The sequence below is a fragment of the Leucoraja erinacea genome, chromosome 26 (genome assembly GCF_028641065.1).
Source record: "Leucoraja erinacea ecotype New England chromosome 26, Leri_hhj_1, whole genome shotgun sequence".
Lineage (NCBI taxonomy): Eukaryota > Metazoa > Chordata > Chondrichthyes > Rajiformes > Rajidae > Leucoraja > Leucoraja erinaceus.
The window spans coordinates 26621422-26636594 of NC_073402.1; the positions used below are offsets into that span (position 1 = coordinate 26621422).

The 15173-nt window shown below is 43.1% G+C and overlaps 1 protein-coding gene across 1 annotated transcript in view; it reads right to left on the reverse strand.

Annotated features, from left to right (window-relative positions):
- Window positions 1-5686: 5686 nt before the first annotated feature.
- LOC129709866 (serine incorporator 1-like) overlaps window positions 5687-15173 on the reverse strand; it is a 33523-nt gene continuing 24036 nt past the window's right edge. The window contains exons 8-10 of the mRNA XM_055656497.1: window positions 14961-15111; window positions 12899-13111; window positions 5687-8748 (exon numbers count right to left, since the gene is read on the reverse strand). Of these exons, the coding sequence (XP_055512472.1) occupies window positions 8610-8748; window positions 12899-13111; window positions 14961-15111 (503 nt within the window). The 3' untranslated portion in view covers window positions 5687-8609. The remainder of the gene's footprint in view (window positions 8749-12898; window positions 13112-14960; window positions 15112-15173) is intronic.

Below are 15173 nucleotides of genomic sequence, written 5' to 3' on the forward strand. Positions count from 1 at the left end.
ATACTAGTGCGGAGACGGAAGCCGGTTACGGAAACAACCTTGTAAAAATAAAAGATCTTTGGTAAAAATGTTCTACTCGTTTTCAGAATGATAATTTATTAACACAAACTGTTCCCCCGCAACGTTGATTACACTGCGAGTCGGGTCGGGTCGGGTCGGGTTACTGAAATGGATGACAAAAAGGCCCACGTTCCGCTCCGTTGCGGAATACACGTCAGCCCATTGCATTTAGCAGGAGTGATCTATCTTGCTCCACTATAGGATCTTTGGTCAGCATCATCAAAGGCTTCTCCAGCCTCAGACATTCTTTCTCCCCACACCCGTAGGTGAGAAGTTACAGAAGCTTAAAAGCTCGCACCACCAGACACGGGAACGGCTTCTTCCCCTCTGTCATCAGGCTCCTGCATCGTCCTTCCATTAGCGAGTGCACTGTCCGATTCACCTCTACCCCACTCTGGACATTGGACTTTGTCTCTGGAACTGATGTGCTACAATGCTGAGAACTATACTCTGCCCCTTTATCCTCATCTCCATCCTAATTTATCCTCATCCCCTGCTGTATCTCTAAATTAAAGTAAACTAACACTGATAGGAATTGTAGCTTTGATCACTAGTAGATTGAATGAGCTTCTTCACCCTTCATTCCTATCAGTGTTAGTTTACTTTAATTTAGAGATACAGCAGGGGATGAGGATAAATCTCCCCCTTTGTTCTACCTACTATATTAGAGTTTGGCTTGACTATATGTATAGTATTATCTAATTTGAATGGATAGCATGCAATAAAAAAAACTGTTCTGTATGTCGGTACTCATGACAATAATAAATCCTAAAATTAAACCAGGATTCCATATAACCTCCAAAATTAGCTCGCATTTTCTCCTGACGAGCTGCAGCTCCTTACAGAGGGATCTCACAGGTTTTGCAAAACGTTCATGCTTCTGCCTTCTACCTGCTAGACAAGGGATGATCAGCTCTGATCAACACTGCTGCCTGCGTGGCCTTGCCACCTTATCCTCTCTCTGCAAACCCTCCCATCCTGCATAAGCAAAGGTCAGTGTGAAGAACAAAACAGATACAGAAGGAAAGACTATTTTCAGAACAGGTTACTGGAATCAAGTATGGGGGTGTCGCTTTACCAGAATCAAAAATAGTGCCTTTGGTCACTGTGACATGATTAGAGAGAACATGTTCTGGACCAGAGGCCAGCTGAGTTCAGCTGGTAACACTCAGGTCCGTCGCTCAGAGAGACTGCATTTATACCTTGCTTAGAAAGGAACTGCAGATGCTGGTTTACACTGAAGGTAGACAAAAAATGCTGGAGTAACTCAGCAGGACAGGCAGCATCTCTGGAGATAAAGAATGGGTAATGTTTTAGGTCGAGCCCCTTCTTCAGATACACCCTATTCAGATATACATAATATAAATTGTCCCTAGTGCATAGGATAGTGTTCGTGTACGGGGATCGCTGGGCGGCGCGGACTCGGTGGAATAAACGGCCTGTTTCTCTAAACTGAACTAAACTAAAATTCAGATCATTCAATCTGCTAGTGATCAAAGCTACAATTCCTATCAGTGTTAGTTTACTTTAGTTTAGAGATACAGCAGGGGATGAGGATAAATTAGGAAGGAGATGAGGATAAATGTCTTTAGTCAGAGGGTGATGGAATTCTTTGCCACAGAAGGCTGTATAGGTGAAATCAGTGGAGATTTATAAGGGGGAGATAGATAGACTCTTGATTAGTACAAGTGTCAGAGGTTATGGGGTGCAGGCAGGCGAATGGGGTTAGGAGGGAGAGATAGATCAGCCATGATTGAATGGCGGAGTAGACTTGATGGGCCGAACGGCCTAATTCTGCTCCTATCCTTTATGACCTTATGTAAAAGGTTTAGGTTTATTATTGTCACATGTATTGAGGAACAGTGACAGCTTTGTTGTGGACGTTTTTCACACAGATCAGATACACCGCACTTGGATGCAATCAGTTTCAACTCAAGTGCAATGGATAGGACAAAGGGGAATAGATGGAGCAAATGGAAGGATGCGAGGTATAAACATAGTCTGCAGCATCGTAGCACATCAGCTCCTTAGACAAAGGCCAATGTCCTCAATGGGGTAGAGGTGAATCAAACCGTTCTCTAGCTTATGGAAGGCCCATTCATAGGCCTGATGCCAGGACAGGGATGGCGGGAGAAACAAAGGGGGACCCACTGTGGGGGGGGGGGGGGGGGGGGGGGGGGGGTGGGGGGACGACTCTGGTTTAGAATCCTCTGCCCAGGGGATAAGTGGATGTTTGATTGTTCATTTGTTCCGGTGAAGGCCGCCAGCCAACAGTTGCTTGTCTTTTTCATTTTGTTTTCACTTTTAATTTTGTATCTGTGTACCTTGTGTGTTGTGACTGTCGGCAGAACAATTTCCCTCCTGGGATGAATAAAGTTTTATCGTATCGTAGCGGAAAGCTGTTCCCGAGTCTGGTGGTGCGCGCTTTCAAGCTTCTGTACCTTCTGCTGACAGGAGCGGAGAGGAGGAGGAATGGCCAGGGTGAGACAAGTCTTTGATTATGTTGGCTGCTTTTCAAGGCAGCATGATGTGTAGATGGGAAGTCTGGTCTATGTGATGGACTGTGATACATCTACAGCTCCCTGCAATCTCTTGCACATCGAGCAGAGCTGTTTCCAAACCAAGCTGTGATTTAAGGAGTTAAAGCATGGACACCATGACTTAGTACTGTTGCTATGCACGGTTTAGGATACAAATACCAGAGTTCAGAGTCAGACTCAGTGGTGGCTGAGTGATAAAGTATAAAAGCATGAAATCTAGACCAAAGGAAATAGTTCACATGGAAGTCACATAGCCCAGGTGAATGATGGAGATGTGACTAGTTTGATCATTGCAAAGTCCACAATAGATTGGCTTCAACATGGATTGTGGTTGTTGCAAACTCACAAGTATTAGTTTACGTAGATGGTGAGACTATTAGTCTATGATGGATTGAGTTATTCATGGACTACGCAAGGTCACCCAATGGATAATTGGATTACTCATGGGCGGTTGATAAGAGTCAACTAATAAAAGGTTGGATCAGACTTCAAATGCTGGTAACATTAATGATCAATGGGTTTGATTCCACATTGAGTGGGCAGGTTTAACGCCACAGGGCAGGACAGTGGAGCAGTGGTAGAGTCACTACCTCATAATGTCAGAGGTCCAAGCTCGATCTTGACTATGGTTGATGTCTGTGTATACGTACGTACATTCTCCCTGTGACCACGTGGGTTTTCTTCGGGTGCTCCGGTTTCCTCCCACAAAGACATTCCCGTTTGCAGGTTAATTGCCCCAGGTGTGTCGGATGCAAAAGTGGGGTAACATTTAGAACTAGTGTGAATGTTGATCGATAGTTAGCGTGGACTCGGGAGGGCCAAAGGTCCCGTTTCCATGCTCTCTCTAAAACTAAAAACCATGTATAATGTATTGTACATGGACAATGAAACAAAGACTTTGATTAGGAAAGAACTGCAGATGCTGGTATAAATCGAAGATAGACCCAAAATGCTGGAATAACTCAGTGGGACAGGCAGCACCTCTGGAGAGAAGAAATGGGTGACGATTTGGGTAGACGATTTGGGTCGAGACCCTCCTTCAGACTGATCCGTTTCGGGTCGAGACCCTTCTTCAGTCTGAAAGCAGGTCTTGAAAATTATACGTGCAATTATATGTACAGAAATAAAAACAATCTTTGGTCAGTGACAGAACCAGGGCCTGTGGTTTAAAAAAATATGCACAGATTCCACTAAGGATGCAGGTGAAATATAATTTAGGGCAGAGTGCTGAGGATGTGGAACACACGAGCAGAGGAGATGATTGAGGAGAACAGTGAAGATGGGTTTAAGGGCAAGCTGGATCGACAAGAGGTTCAGAGAAACCAAAGCATTTTGAATAGGAACCAAGACCAATGAAGGCTTGTGAGCAGTGCTTCATAATGAAATCTAATCCAATGCATATATGTTCTTATTTAACAAAATATTATCTTTCGAAACAATAACTGTGAAAAGGCAATTGCAACCACTGATTAAATAATATGGACAAGAGCAGCTCCTGCTGGCAGTATCGATGATAACAATGACCAACAAAATAGTTTTTCACAGGGGACGTTTTGCAGTCCAGTTGATTATATCCTCCACAGAACAAATCCTGACAACTGTGGTGACCACTAGTAGTGCCTGGACTAGATGAGGCATGAAAATAACTCGGAACCAGCAGCAGGAAGAAATATTTTATCAGGGCGAATTAAGGAGCTATTCAATATTATGTTTAGCTATCCTTGGCAATTACTTGAATAAATCAAATGTGTTAACAGCTTTACAGCTGTGATAATATTATCTCTCACAGCCCCAACGTGCCCTCTTCTGGTATGTTTCAGCGCATACTCCCGGGTCACTGCAGATAGAAGGCTCTACCTCCGAGAACTGTGCGTGTGTTGGGAGTACAAAGGCTAAAGGAAGCCATGTGAGGGGAGGGAGATGGAGGGGACAGCTGCAATGGCCGGCTGCAGCTGGGTCTTTGCAAATGGCACCAAAACCTGGCGATTCTTGCATATGGACTCAATGGGCTGTTTCTATGCAGTCTGCACTTAGTCGGGGATTGTACTTAAGAATTGCAATAGTCTTACTGAACTGTATGCAAAAACATAACTTAACTGTACGTGTGATTATAAAGAAGCATTGAAGCACTGGTCAAACCTTTGACCCATTGCTTGCAGCTTTGAAGGTCTATGGCAATGATTCCCAACCTGGGGTAAACTTACCCCCAAAGGGTATATTTGTTGATTCGGAAATTTGTACATTTTTTTCTCATGGACTGACTGTGTTTGGTTCTGGTATACTGGTATCTCTTCATCATTAGCTGTTCATAAATAAGGGAAATAACATTGTTATGTGCCAGGGGTAAACGCAACGAAAAAGGTTGGGAACCCCTGGTCTATGGAGCAGCTAAACACACAATTTCCCCCAGCTGATACCTCAGGCCCAATACAAAAGCCTACTCTGGAAATAACCTGTTAAGAGCACTATCTCATGTATAATTTACATAACATGTAACATGTCCGTAGCAGGCACTAGGTTATTGCAAGTCAACAAGTCTGTGGACTTTCATTGTTTAATTTACCTGACTAATTATATCCCTGTACATAACATTTGCACAATGAATAAAGTAGATTGGTTTATTGAGCACATGAGTAGCCATAGGCCCACAGGCCAAAGGTCTAGAGTCCGCACCCACAATGTCACCTGTCCATTCCTTCCACAGATGTTGCCCAACTCGCTGAGTTGTTCCAGCAACTCCCTTCCTGATGTCTCTCTGAAAGTTAAACTGTGTACCTTTGATTGTTTCACAAATCTCATGACAAAAATCTCAAATCTTTCGCTATTTAGAATTCAGACCATTTAACGAGGGAAACTATGTAAGGAAACATTTGAAGTAAAGAAAAAAACCCATTGGCACCCAAAAAGGCACGTAAGGCAGACAATAAACTCAATCTGAGTTGATGTTATTGGATTGAAATGAAAAATGTCCTTCCAGTTCAAATGCTGATGGAATAAATTCAAAAAACATCTGGTTTCCCCGCTTAAAAGTTCAATCTTCCATCGTAAAGGGAACATGGGGAAATAAAGTCGTACATGAACATTCGTGAAAAGAAAAAAGAAATCTTTATTAGTCTGACAATACACACATCAGAATCATCTCTAAAAGGAATGAATAATGAGACCAGCGACAAATTGAACATCAATTTCCATTATTCAAAGAAACAAAATTAAATCACTCCTTGCGTCTGCTTTTGAGGCACTTCCGTCAAAGGTCAGCAGTAATCTGCTATAGCAAAACGCTCTGTAAAAGGTACCACTGGTGTGCTGAAATGGCCTCTCTCAGTCCATGTTGCCATTGCAATCAGCTTGTTTTCCATAGATGCAATGTGATTCACCATCATCAACAAGTGAGACACAGCAAGATTAGCATCTTTTGAAATAGGCACATTCTTTAGCATTGTAAACCAAACATTATTGTTGTCATGCAAAAATTATTTAATGACCGATTAAAAAAAAACCCTTTTCAATTACATATAGATAAATCATATAACTACATGGATTCTATATAAAATGACATGATCATTCTACATATTAAAAAAAATCATTTAGATATTTTCCACAAGAAGGATATTTATACACGTTTAATCTAGAGTTTATAAGAGTTCAGTGTAAGTATCACCAGATGGTATATACCTCACTAGTCTTAGACATGTGGCATAAAAATCAATTAACCTTATTAGTTCATCACAAAATAATTAGCCCAAAACCAACAATGTTGCCGATTCTGATATTTTCCTGATACTGTACAATGCTCAAGAGACTAAAAAGCAAAAGGTTTTTCTCTTTTGTAAATGATTTCCTTTGCAGAGGTGGTGTCAAAATTAAATATCAACTTCCCACGTAGTTTCGTCTACAAAATTGCTCCAAATTCTTTTGAACATGCAATCAGCAACATTGTTATTGTACCCACACGTACCAATATTACATTCTTACCTACCAAGATACCCATTGTGAAAGAGAGCTAAATACTGTGTAGAAAACATACCCAATTCAATATATAATGACCTAAAAATCAAACATGTTTTTCCTTAGAGACTAGTGTGGGAAGTCACCAACACAAAATACCCAAGCACAAAATTCCACTGTTCATTTGCTTTCAATAGGCCATGCCAGGAACCAGCGGAACTGAATCTTATATTCTTAGCGCATTTCCATAAAATAACAGCAACATTGGAACCTACAGATCTCTCTCATGCATCAAATACATTTTTACTCCTAACTGAACTGTTGTCAGTGAGAGCTGGGTTTTATTTCCCATTTGCATTCTATCCTGCACGAATATAACGCACAATTCCAAGCATTTCCTATTAATAACTAAAAATTCCTTTAAAAGTGCTTTCTGTCCTATGTCATTCCTGCTATTTATTTCTTGTAAACACTTCAGCTTTTTGCCAACTATTTCATTCCATTTCCCTTGTGCTCGATTTGTAAACAAGGTGGTCTTGGTCCTATCTCTCTACCATTAGCCAGAAAATAAAATGTTTCCTTGATCCGAGTTGTATATTCCTAAAACTATTATAGTTCAAAAAACATTCCTCAAATAAATACTGAAGATATATCCAGAAGCTTCCATGATATGATGAGCATGTTTGATATTATTTAGTGGATAAAAGTTATTTCTGCCAAATGCGAGCAGGCAAAATGACAAAATATTTTACTTTTAAAAGCACATCACATTTCTATGGCATTATACCTGGGACAGAAGACAGAGTGTGCACTTTTTTAACATGAAGCAGAGATACAGCAAGAGAGGCAGATGCAAGGAACTGCAGATGCTTGCTTACCAAAAAGCCACAAAGTGCTGGTGAAACACAGCGGGTCAGGCAGCATCTGTACAGGGCATGGATAGGGGACGTTTCGCGTCTGACGAAGGATCGTGATCGGAAACATCACTTATCCATGTTCTGCAGGGATGCTGCCTGACCTGCTGAGTTACTCCAGCACTTTGTGTTTTCCCTATGTATGGAGAGAGACTTAGAACATTTGACACATAATTACGTAGGAAATGTACAAGTATTATTAAAAATCTTTGGAGATTCTTGAGGAGTACCTCGGCCCCCAATTATACAAAATGACAGGTTTGCAGCTGTAGTTAGAGTATAAAGAGTGAGTTGAGTGTGTGGCCTGGGTGGGGGTTAGAATAGGGAACACCAGAAGTCAGGAACGAGTGTATGTTTGCACAGGGGTCCTGACCCGAAACATCACCTATCCATGTTCTGCAGAGATCCTGTAGACACAAAAAGCTGAAGCAACTCAGCGGGACAGGCAGCATTTCTGGAAAGAAGGAATGGGTGACGTTTCAGGTCAAATCCCTTCTTCAGGCAGACTGCGGAGATGACCCACTGAGTTACTCCAGCACTTTGTGTCTCTTTCTTTTAAACAGCGAGGGATGTTCGGCTGGATAGCACAGACATAATCGAGATTCCCTTCAATCACTTTACCATTAAGTGCTCGATGGATATCTAAATAGTCCATGCAAACGTGTTGTAATGATTTTGTCCTGCTGGTGGCAGTGTCCCCACTGGCAGATGATAGTAATCACGTACAACGTGAGCATTTTACATCAGTTACCATTATAAATGTAGACGTGGGAATCAGTTACATAAAAAGTAGTGTCCAGTCAGCATTGCAAGTCATTGCAATACGTTACTATGTCTGCCCAAATCATCAGCTTCAAACGCTCACATCATAAAGAAAATGGTAAAAAGGTTAAACATCCATAAAATGTACAAAAGTCCCAATACAAAGATATGAGAGAAACATAATAAGTATTTGCCTGAAGAAAAAAAACTACTAGCTTAAATCTGGCCTGGAACCTCATTTTTGCAAGTGTCATTTAAGGCCCAATGTTACAATGATATACCTGAAGAAAACTTTATCTACAGACAAGGCATTGAGTGAATTCAGCTGAAAGATAAAGATACAAAACCAGCAAGAAGTCGAGTATCTCTGGCCTGCACTTGTGCTTTAGGTGAAGTCACGATCCGACAGAATGAGAGGAGCGACCAGCGTCCACAGGTACAACAGGAGCCCGACCCAGCTGGAGGAGATCTTCACCCAGACAGCTGGCCAGGTACTCTGCAGGGACGAGTAATCCGAGTTGGGACTAAGCAAACAGGATAGAAGGAATCAAAATAAGTAAAATTCAAACGCACATCAGTTAATGATAAAAGAAACATGAATGTCGAATGACAGGCTGGTTTCTATTCATTTCTCACCTCACTCAATAGAAAAACAGGCTTTAACAACTCAAGCGTTTAATTTCACCTATACATGTTCGCCAGAGATGCTGCCTGACCCGCTGAGTTACTCTGGCATTTTGTATCTATCTTAAGGGGTTTAATTGTCATCTGCAGTGGGACCGGAAAATGCTCACTGCTCCCTCCCTGTGATTCCTGCTGCTCTCTGGCCATAGTCTGGTCCATTTATCAACATGCCAGATTTTGTCCTGACCCCACCGCGCTTTACCACTTTTCTCCCTACTATAGCCAGTCTGAAGAAGGGTCTCGATCCGAACCGTTGGCCGGCCATTTCCTCCACAGATGCTGCCGGATCCACACTCATTGTTCCTCCAGCACTTTGTGTTTTGTTCAAGATTCCAGCATCTGCAGTGTCTTGTGTCTCAAATTCTCACCTGCTGCTGCTTTATAGGCACATTAGTGGGGTACCGCAAGGCTCAGTGCTGGGACCCCAGCTATTTACAATATATATTAATGATCTGGATGAGGGAATTGAATGCAACATCTCCAAGTTTGCGGATGACATGAAGCTGGGGGGCAGTGTTAGTTGTGAGTAGGATGCTAGGAGGCTGCAAGGTGACTTGGATAGGTTGGGTGAGTGGGCAAATGCACGGCAAATGCAGTATAATGTGGATAAATGTGAGGTTATCCACTTTGGTGGCAAAATCAGGAAAGTAGACTTATATCTGAATGGTGACCGATTAGGAAAAGGGGAGATGCAACGAGACCTGGGTGTCATGGTACACCAGTCATTGAAAGTAGGAATGCAGGTGCAGCAGGCAGTGAAGAAAGCAAATGGGATGTTAGCATTCATAGCAAAAGGATTTTAGTATAAGAACAGGGAGGTTCTACTGCAGTTGTACAGGGTCTTGGTGAGACCACACCTGGAGTATTGCGTACAATTTTTGTCTCCTAATCTGAGGAAAGACATTCTTGCCATAGAGGGAGTACAGAGAAGGTTCACCAGACTGATTCATGGGATTCTGGGATGGCAGGACTTTCATATGAAGAAAGACTGGATAGACTCGGCTTGTACACGCTAGAATTTCAGAAGATTGAGGGGGGATCTTATAGAAACTTACAAAATTCTTAAGGGGTTGGACAGGCTAGATGCAGGAAGATTATTCCAGATGTTGGGGAAGTCCAGAACTAGGGGGGTCACAGTTTAAGGATAAGAGGGAAGTCTTTTAGGACAGAGATGAGAAAATCATTTTTTACACAGAGAGTGGTGAATCTGTGGAATTCTCTGCCACAGAAGGTAGTTGAGGCCAGTTCATTGGCTATATTTAAGAGGGAGCTAGATGTGGCCCTTGTGGCTAAAGGGATAAGGGGGTATGGAGAGAAGGCAGGGATGGGATACTGAGTTGGATGATCAGCCATGATCATATTGAATGGCGGTGCAGGCTCGAACGGCCAAATGGCCTACTCCTGCACCTATTTTCTATGTTTCTATTAAATGGTTGCATGCACATCAGATGAGCAAAAACATAAGTATGAAAAATATAGTGGTACCTTGCCTACTATATTTGTGTTTAAGTCCTCCATTTACAAATTCAAAAGTCCGATGAGTACTATTGCAGCATAAATAGTACTGCTTGCCTAAGGAGCAGCTAAACACAGCACTCATTCCATCTGCAGTACCTTCAGGTAACTGGCCATTCATCACAAAATACATCATTATTGGGTGGCACGATGGCACAGCTGGTAGAGTTGCTGCCTCACAGTGCCGGAGACCCAGATTCGATTCCAACTTCAGGTGCTAACTGTGCGGAGTTTGCACGTTTTCACCGTGACCACGTGGGTTCCCTACTGGAGCTCCAGTTTCCTCCCACTTCTCAAAGACTTGCGGGTTTGTAGGTTAATGGGGCTCTGTAAATCGCCCATAGAATGTAGGGAGCGGATGCGAAACTGGGATAGCATAGGACTAGTGTGAACAGGTGATCGGTGGTCAGCGTGGACTCGGTGTGCCGTAGGGTCTGCTTCCATGCTGTATCTCTAAAACTAACCAGACTTCTCAGACCAGGTCTCATTTTGTTCTGATCTGACATACACACATAGACTATCTATCAAGAGGAGTCTTTGCAAAGCAATGCAGAGCAATAATCCCAGGAATTATATTTTATATGTTCCTTTAAACTGGAGCTGCTGAGACTAATTAACCCAGCCATAATAAATAATTAATAAACCATGTGTCCAGTCTCTGATGCATGTGGTTTACAGATGCACTGAGTGAAGAGTGGGGTAACAATAACAGCTGTGAGCTAAGCCATGGAAGTGTTTTGTAGAAATAATCAAATGTTTGCACTTTGCATTCTCCTGTGGAAATACTGACTCACTGAAGTTCCCCAGCTTCACAGAACAATCATCAGACTGACATTTTACAGCTTGCTCCTTCAACCCTTGTTCTTGTAAGGGCGGCATGTTGGCTCAGTGGTAGAGTTGCTGCCTTACAGCACCAGAGTTCCCGGGTTCGATCCTGGCCACGGTTGGTCTCCGTACGGAGTTTGTACGTTCTGTCCGTGACCTACATGGGTTTTCTTGGGTGCTCCGGTTTCCTCCCACACTCCAAAGCCATACAGGTTTGTAGGTTAATTGGCTTCGGTAAAATTGTAAATTGTCCCTAGTATGTAGGATAGTGCTAGTGTGCGGGGATTGCTGGTCGGTGTGGACTGGGTGGGTTGAAGGACCTGTTTTCCTCACTGTATCTCTAACGTCTAAAGGAGCTTATTTTAAAGGGGTGTACTATCTGTGGTGGGCTTTACGGATTTAATGACAGAAAAGAGGCTATATAATGGAGATTTTCTTCTGATTTTTACAAGATGCGGAAAGATACTGAAGACCTGGGTAGCATAGCCAGCCTCGCTCTGATCCAATCTATCCATGAACCACAAACCCATCTGCCCAGCCACAGGGTTTAAACCAGCATCTGCAGTTCCTTCCTACATGCAGGGTTAGTTAGTTTAGTCTATTGCCACGTACACCAAGGTACAGTGAAAAGCTTTTTGTTGCTTGCTATCCAGTCAGCGGAAAGTCTACCCATGACTACATTTGAGCCACCCACAGTGTTCAGATACAGGATAAAGGGAACAGTGCAAGATAAAGTCCGATTGAAGATTGTCCGAGGATCTCCAATGAGGTAGATGGTAGTTCAGGATCGTTCGCTAGTTGTGGATTGGATGGTTCAGTTGCCTGATGACAGCTGGGAAGAAACTGCCTCTGAATCAGGAGGTAGACAATAAATGCTGGGGAAACTCAGCGAGTGACGCAACATCTATGGAGAAAAGGAGTAGGCCACGTGTCGGGTCGAGACCCTTCTTCAGAATCTGAACTGAACTGAATCTGGACGTGTGCATTTTCACACTTCTGTACTTCTTGCCTGATGTGAAAGGGGAGAAGATGGAGTGACCAGAGTGAGACTAGTACTTGATTATGCTGGTGGCCTTGCTGAGGCATTGTGAAGTGTGGATGGGATTAATGAAAGGGAGGTAGACAAAAATGCTGGAGAAACTCAGAGGGTGCAGCAGCATAGATGCTGCAGCACCTGCTGAGTTTCTCCAGCATTTTTGTCCACCTTTGATTTTCTAGCATCTGCAGTTCCTTCTTAAAAACTTAATGAAAGGGAGGTTGGGTTGTGGGATGGTCGGGGCTGCGTCCACAATTCTCTGCCATTTTTTTGCGGTCTTGGATGTAGCTGTTCCCAAACCACGCTACGATGCATCCCAATAAAATGCTTTCTGCGACGCATCTGCAGAAGTTGCTGAGAGTTGTTGAGGACATGCCGAACTTCCCAAAGCCTTCTAAGGAAGTAGAATTGTAAATTGGCCCAAGTGTGTAGGATAGTGTTAGTGTTATGGGAACCATTGGTCGGCGTGGACTCGGTGTGCCGGAGGGCCTGTTTCTACGCTGTATCTCTAAACTAAACCAAACCCTTGTTCTGATAACCCGTGATCTTCAGTTTTACCAAGATTGCGACACAGCGGAAAGCGCCATTATTGATTTTAGCAAAGACGGATGTACCTGTACCAGTTGGTAAGTGTCATCATGATGTACAGAGATGCCAGGAGTAGGCAGAAGTGGAAGAACGAGTAGCTGTACGTGACTGCATCCTGCTCGTTGTCCACTGCCCGATGTGCCCCATCCTCGCCGGGAGAAGAGAATTCAGCCAGTGCCCCTTCACCTTCTTCGGTCATCATCAGCTTATTCACCTGAGCATTGGTGGAAGATCGGATGCTGCAGGACGTGAAGGGAAAAGAAAGGACCATCAAGGAAGGCAGTTGAAGGAAGAACAAAGAACTGCGTATGCCGATTTTTTTTTTTTAAAAGGACACTAAGTGGGGGAGTAACTCAGTGGGACAGGCAGTGCCTCTGGAGAACGTGGATGGGTGACGTTTCGGGTTGGGACCTTTCTTCAAATCCGATACGTTAACTATCAAAGTGCTCCAGAGACACTGCCTGACCCGCTGAGTTACTCCAGCGCTTTGTGTCTTTAGTTGAAGAAAGAATGCAAGATGTACCATTAAACCCGAACCTTCGGTTTGCTGACTACTCAATCTTTACCTTTACTCCCTCTCTCTTTCCCTGGCCTCCATTATCTACTCTTAATTCGCTAATAACTTATTTGGCTATTTTTTTTTTTTTTTATTCTGCATGTGATTTAAATACCATCAGGTATTCTAAAACGTAAAGGTTGCCGCCGATTCTTAACGACTGCGAGCAGCACAGGTTGTGAATTCGAGAGTTTAATAGTTCAGGTATGGAGCTATCTGGGGAAGGGCTTGTCAAGGCAACTGAGGGTACTGCCAATAATTGGTTTGTCTCTATGTTTATGTCAAGTTGCTCTTAATTTCCAGTTTACTGCAATCAAATTAATATCATAAGAAACCAAAAAGAATAATTCACAAATAATCCACAATGTGAATACTCATATTCCGCTTGGGTTGTGTTCAACCCAACAGTATGAACATTGAATTCTCCAATTTTAAGTAATACATTCCCTACTTTCCTGTGCCCCACCACACAGCTGCACCCATTTCTCCCACTACTCCAACCCTTTTGTCGCCCCCCCCCAACCCCCACTCATCTATATCCCCCTCACCTTCTCTCCTTATCCAACATTCCTTTTTATCTCTAGCCTGTCACTTACTTCAACCATCTGCCAATCAACCACCCTCCCCCACCCCCCCCCCCCATCCCCCAACAACAACCAGTCTTGACATACAGACTCCAGACAAGAAACGTCACCCTGTCCATTCCCTCCACAGATGCTGCCTGAGCCACTGTGTGTGTTACTCCAGTCATTTAAGGTCTGATCCACAATAAGTTGGTTGCCGTGGGTAAACAAATGACTATATTACACATACATTTCGTGTTGCAGCTCTAGGATATGAACAATACTGAGTAAAATCGTGGAGGGGATGAAGCAAAAAAAAACAAACAAAAAAACTACTCAGCATCTTTGGCGCCAAATAAATATTTAAATTCATATTTTATTTAAAAATAATCTTTGATCCGATTATCTTCCTTGTCATAATTCTAAGTAAAGGGAAGGGCGGGTAATCTGGATGCACCAATTTTCCCTTCCTGTCCTGTGATGACTATCTTTACTGCTATACTTCTGTTGGTAGAACCGTACCACGTATTGTCCACTGACGAATCTGAGCCAGGGCAACGAAGGAGGCCCCTACATACAACCTCCGTTCATTTCCAGCTATGATCTTGGAAGAATAATTCTTCACTTAATAACCAGTTAAAGCTGGATTCAAACTCCTACTCCTACTTGCACAAGCGCTTGGGTTAAGAAATATTAGGTAGACAAAAGTGCTGCAGAAACTCAGCGGGTGCAGCAGCATCTATGGAGCGAAGGAAATAGGCAACGTTTCGGCCCGAAACGTTGCCTATTTCCTTCGCTCCATAGATGCTGCTGCACCCGCTGAGTTTCTCCAGCACTTTTGTCTACCTTCAATTTTCCAGCATCTGCAGTTCCTTCTTAAACGGTTAAGAAATATTAATGGTCCTTCTATTTGAAGGAAACGGTTTAAAAAAATTTTTTTAAAAAAATGGAAGGCATGCAGGAACTGACCTTGAATAAAGCACACAAATGAGAAAGATGACCAATCCGACAATGCTCTGGGCATCCCACCACTGGACCACTTGATCGGGAGGTGTTTCAGTGGTTGAATTGCTGGTCGTTTGATGAACGATGCTCAGCAAGCTGGGGTTACAATTTCTGTCTGTGCAGGATGGAAAAAATGGTGTTTAAAAAAAGGACGCTGGCATGGACGAGTTGGGCCGA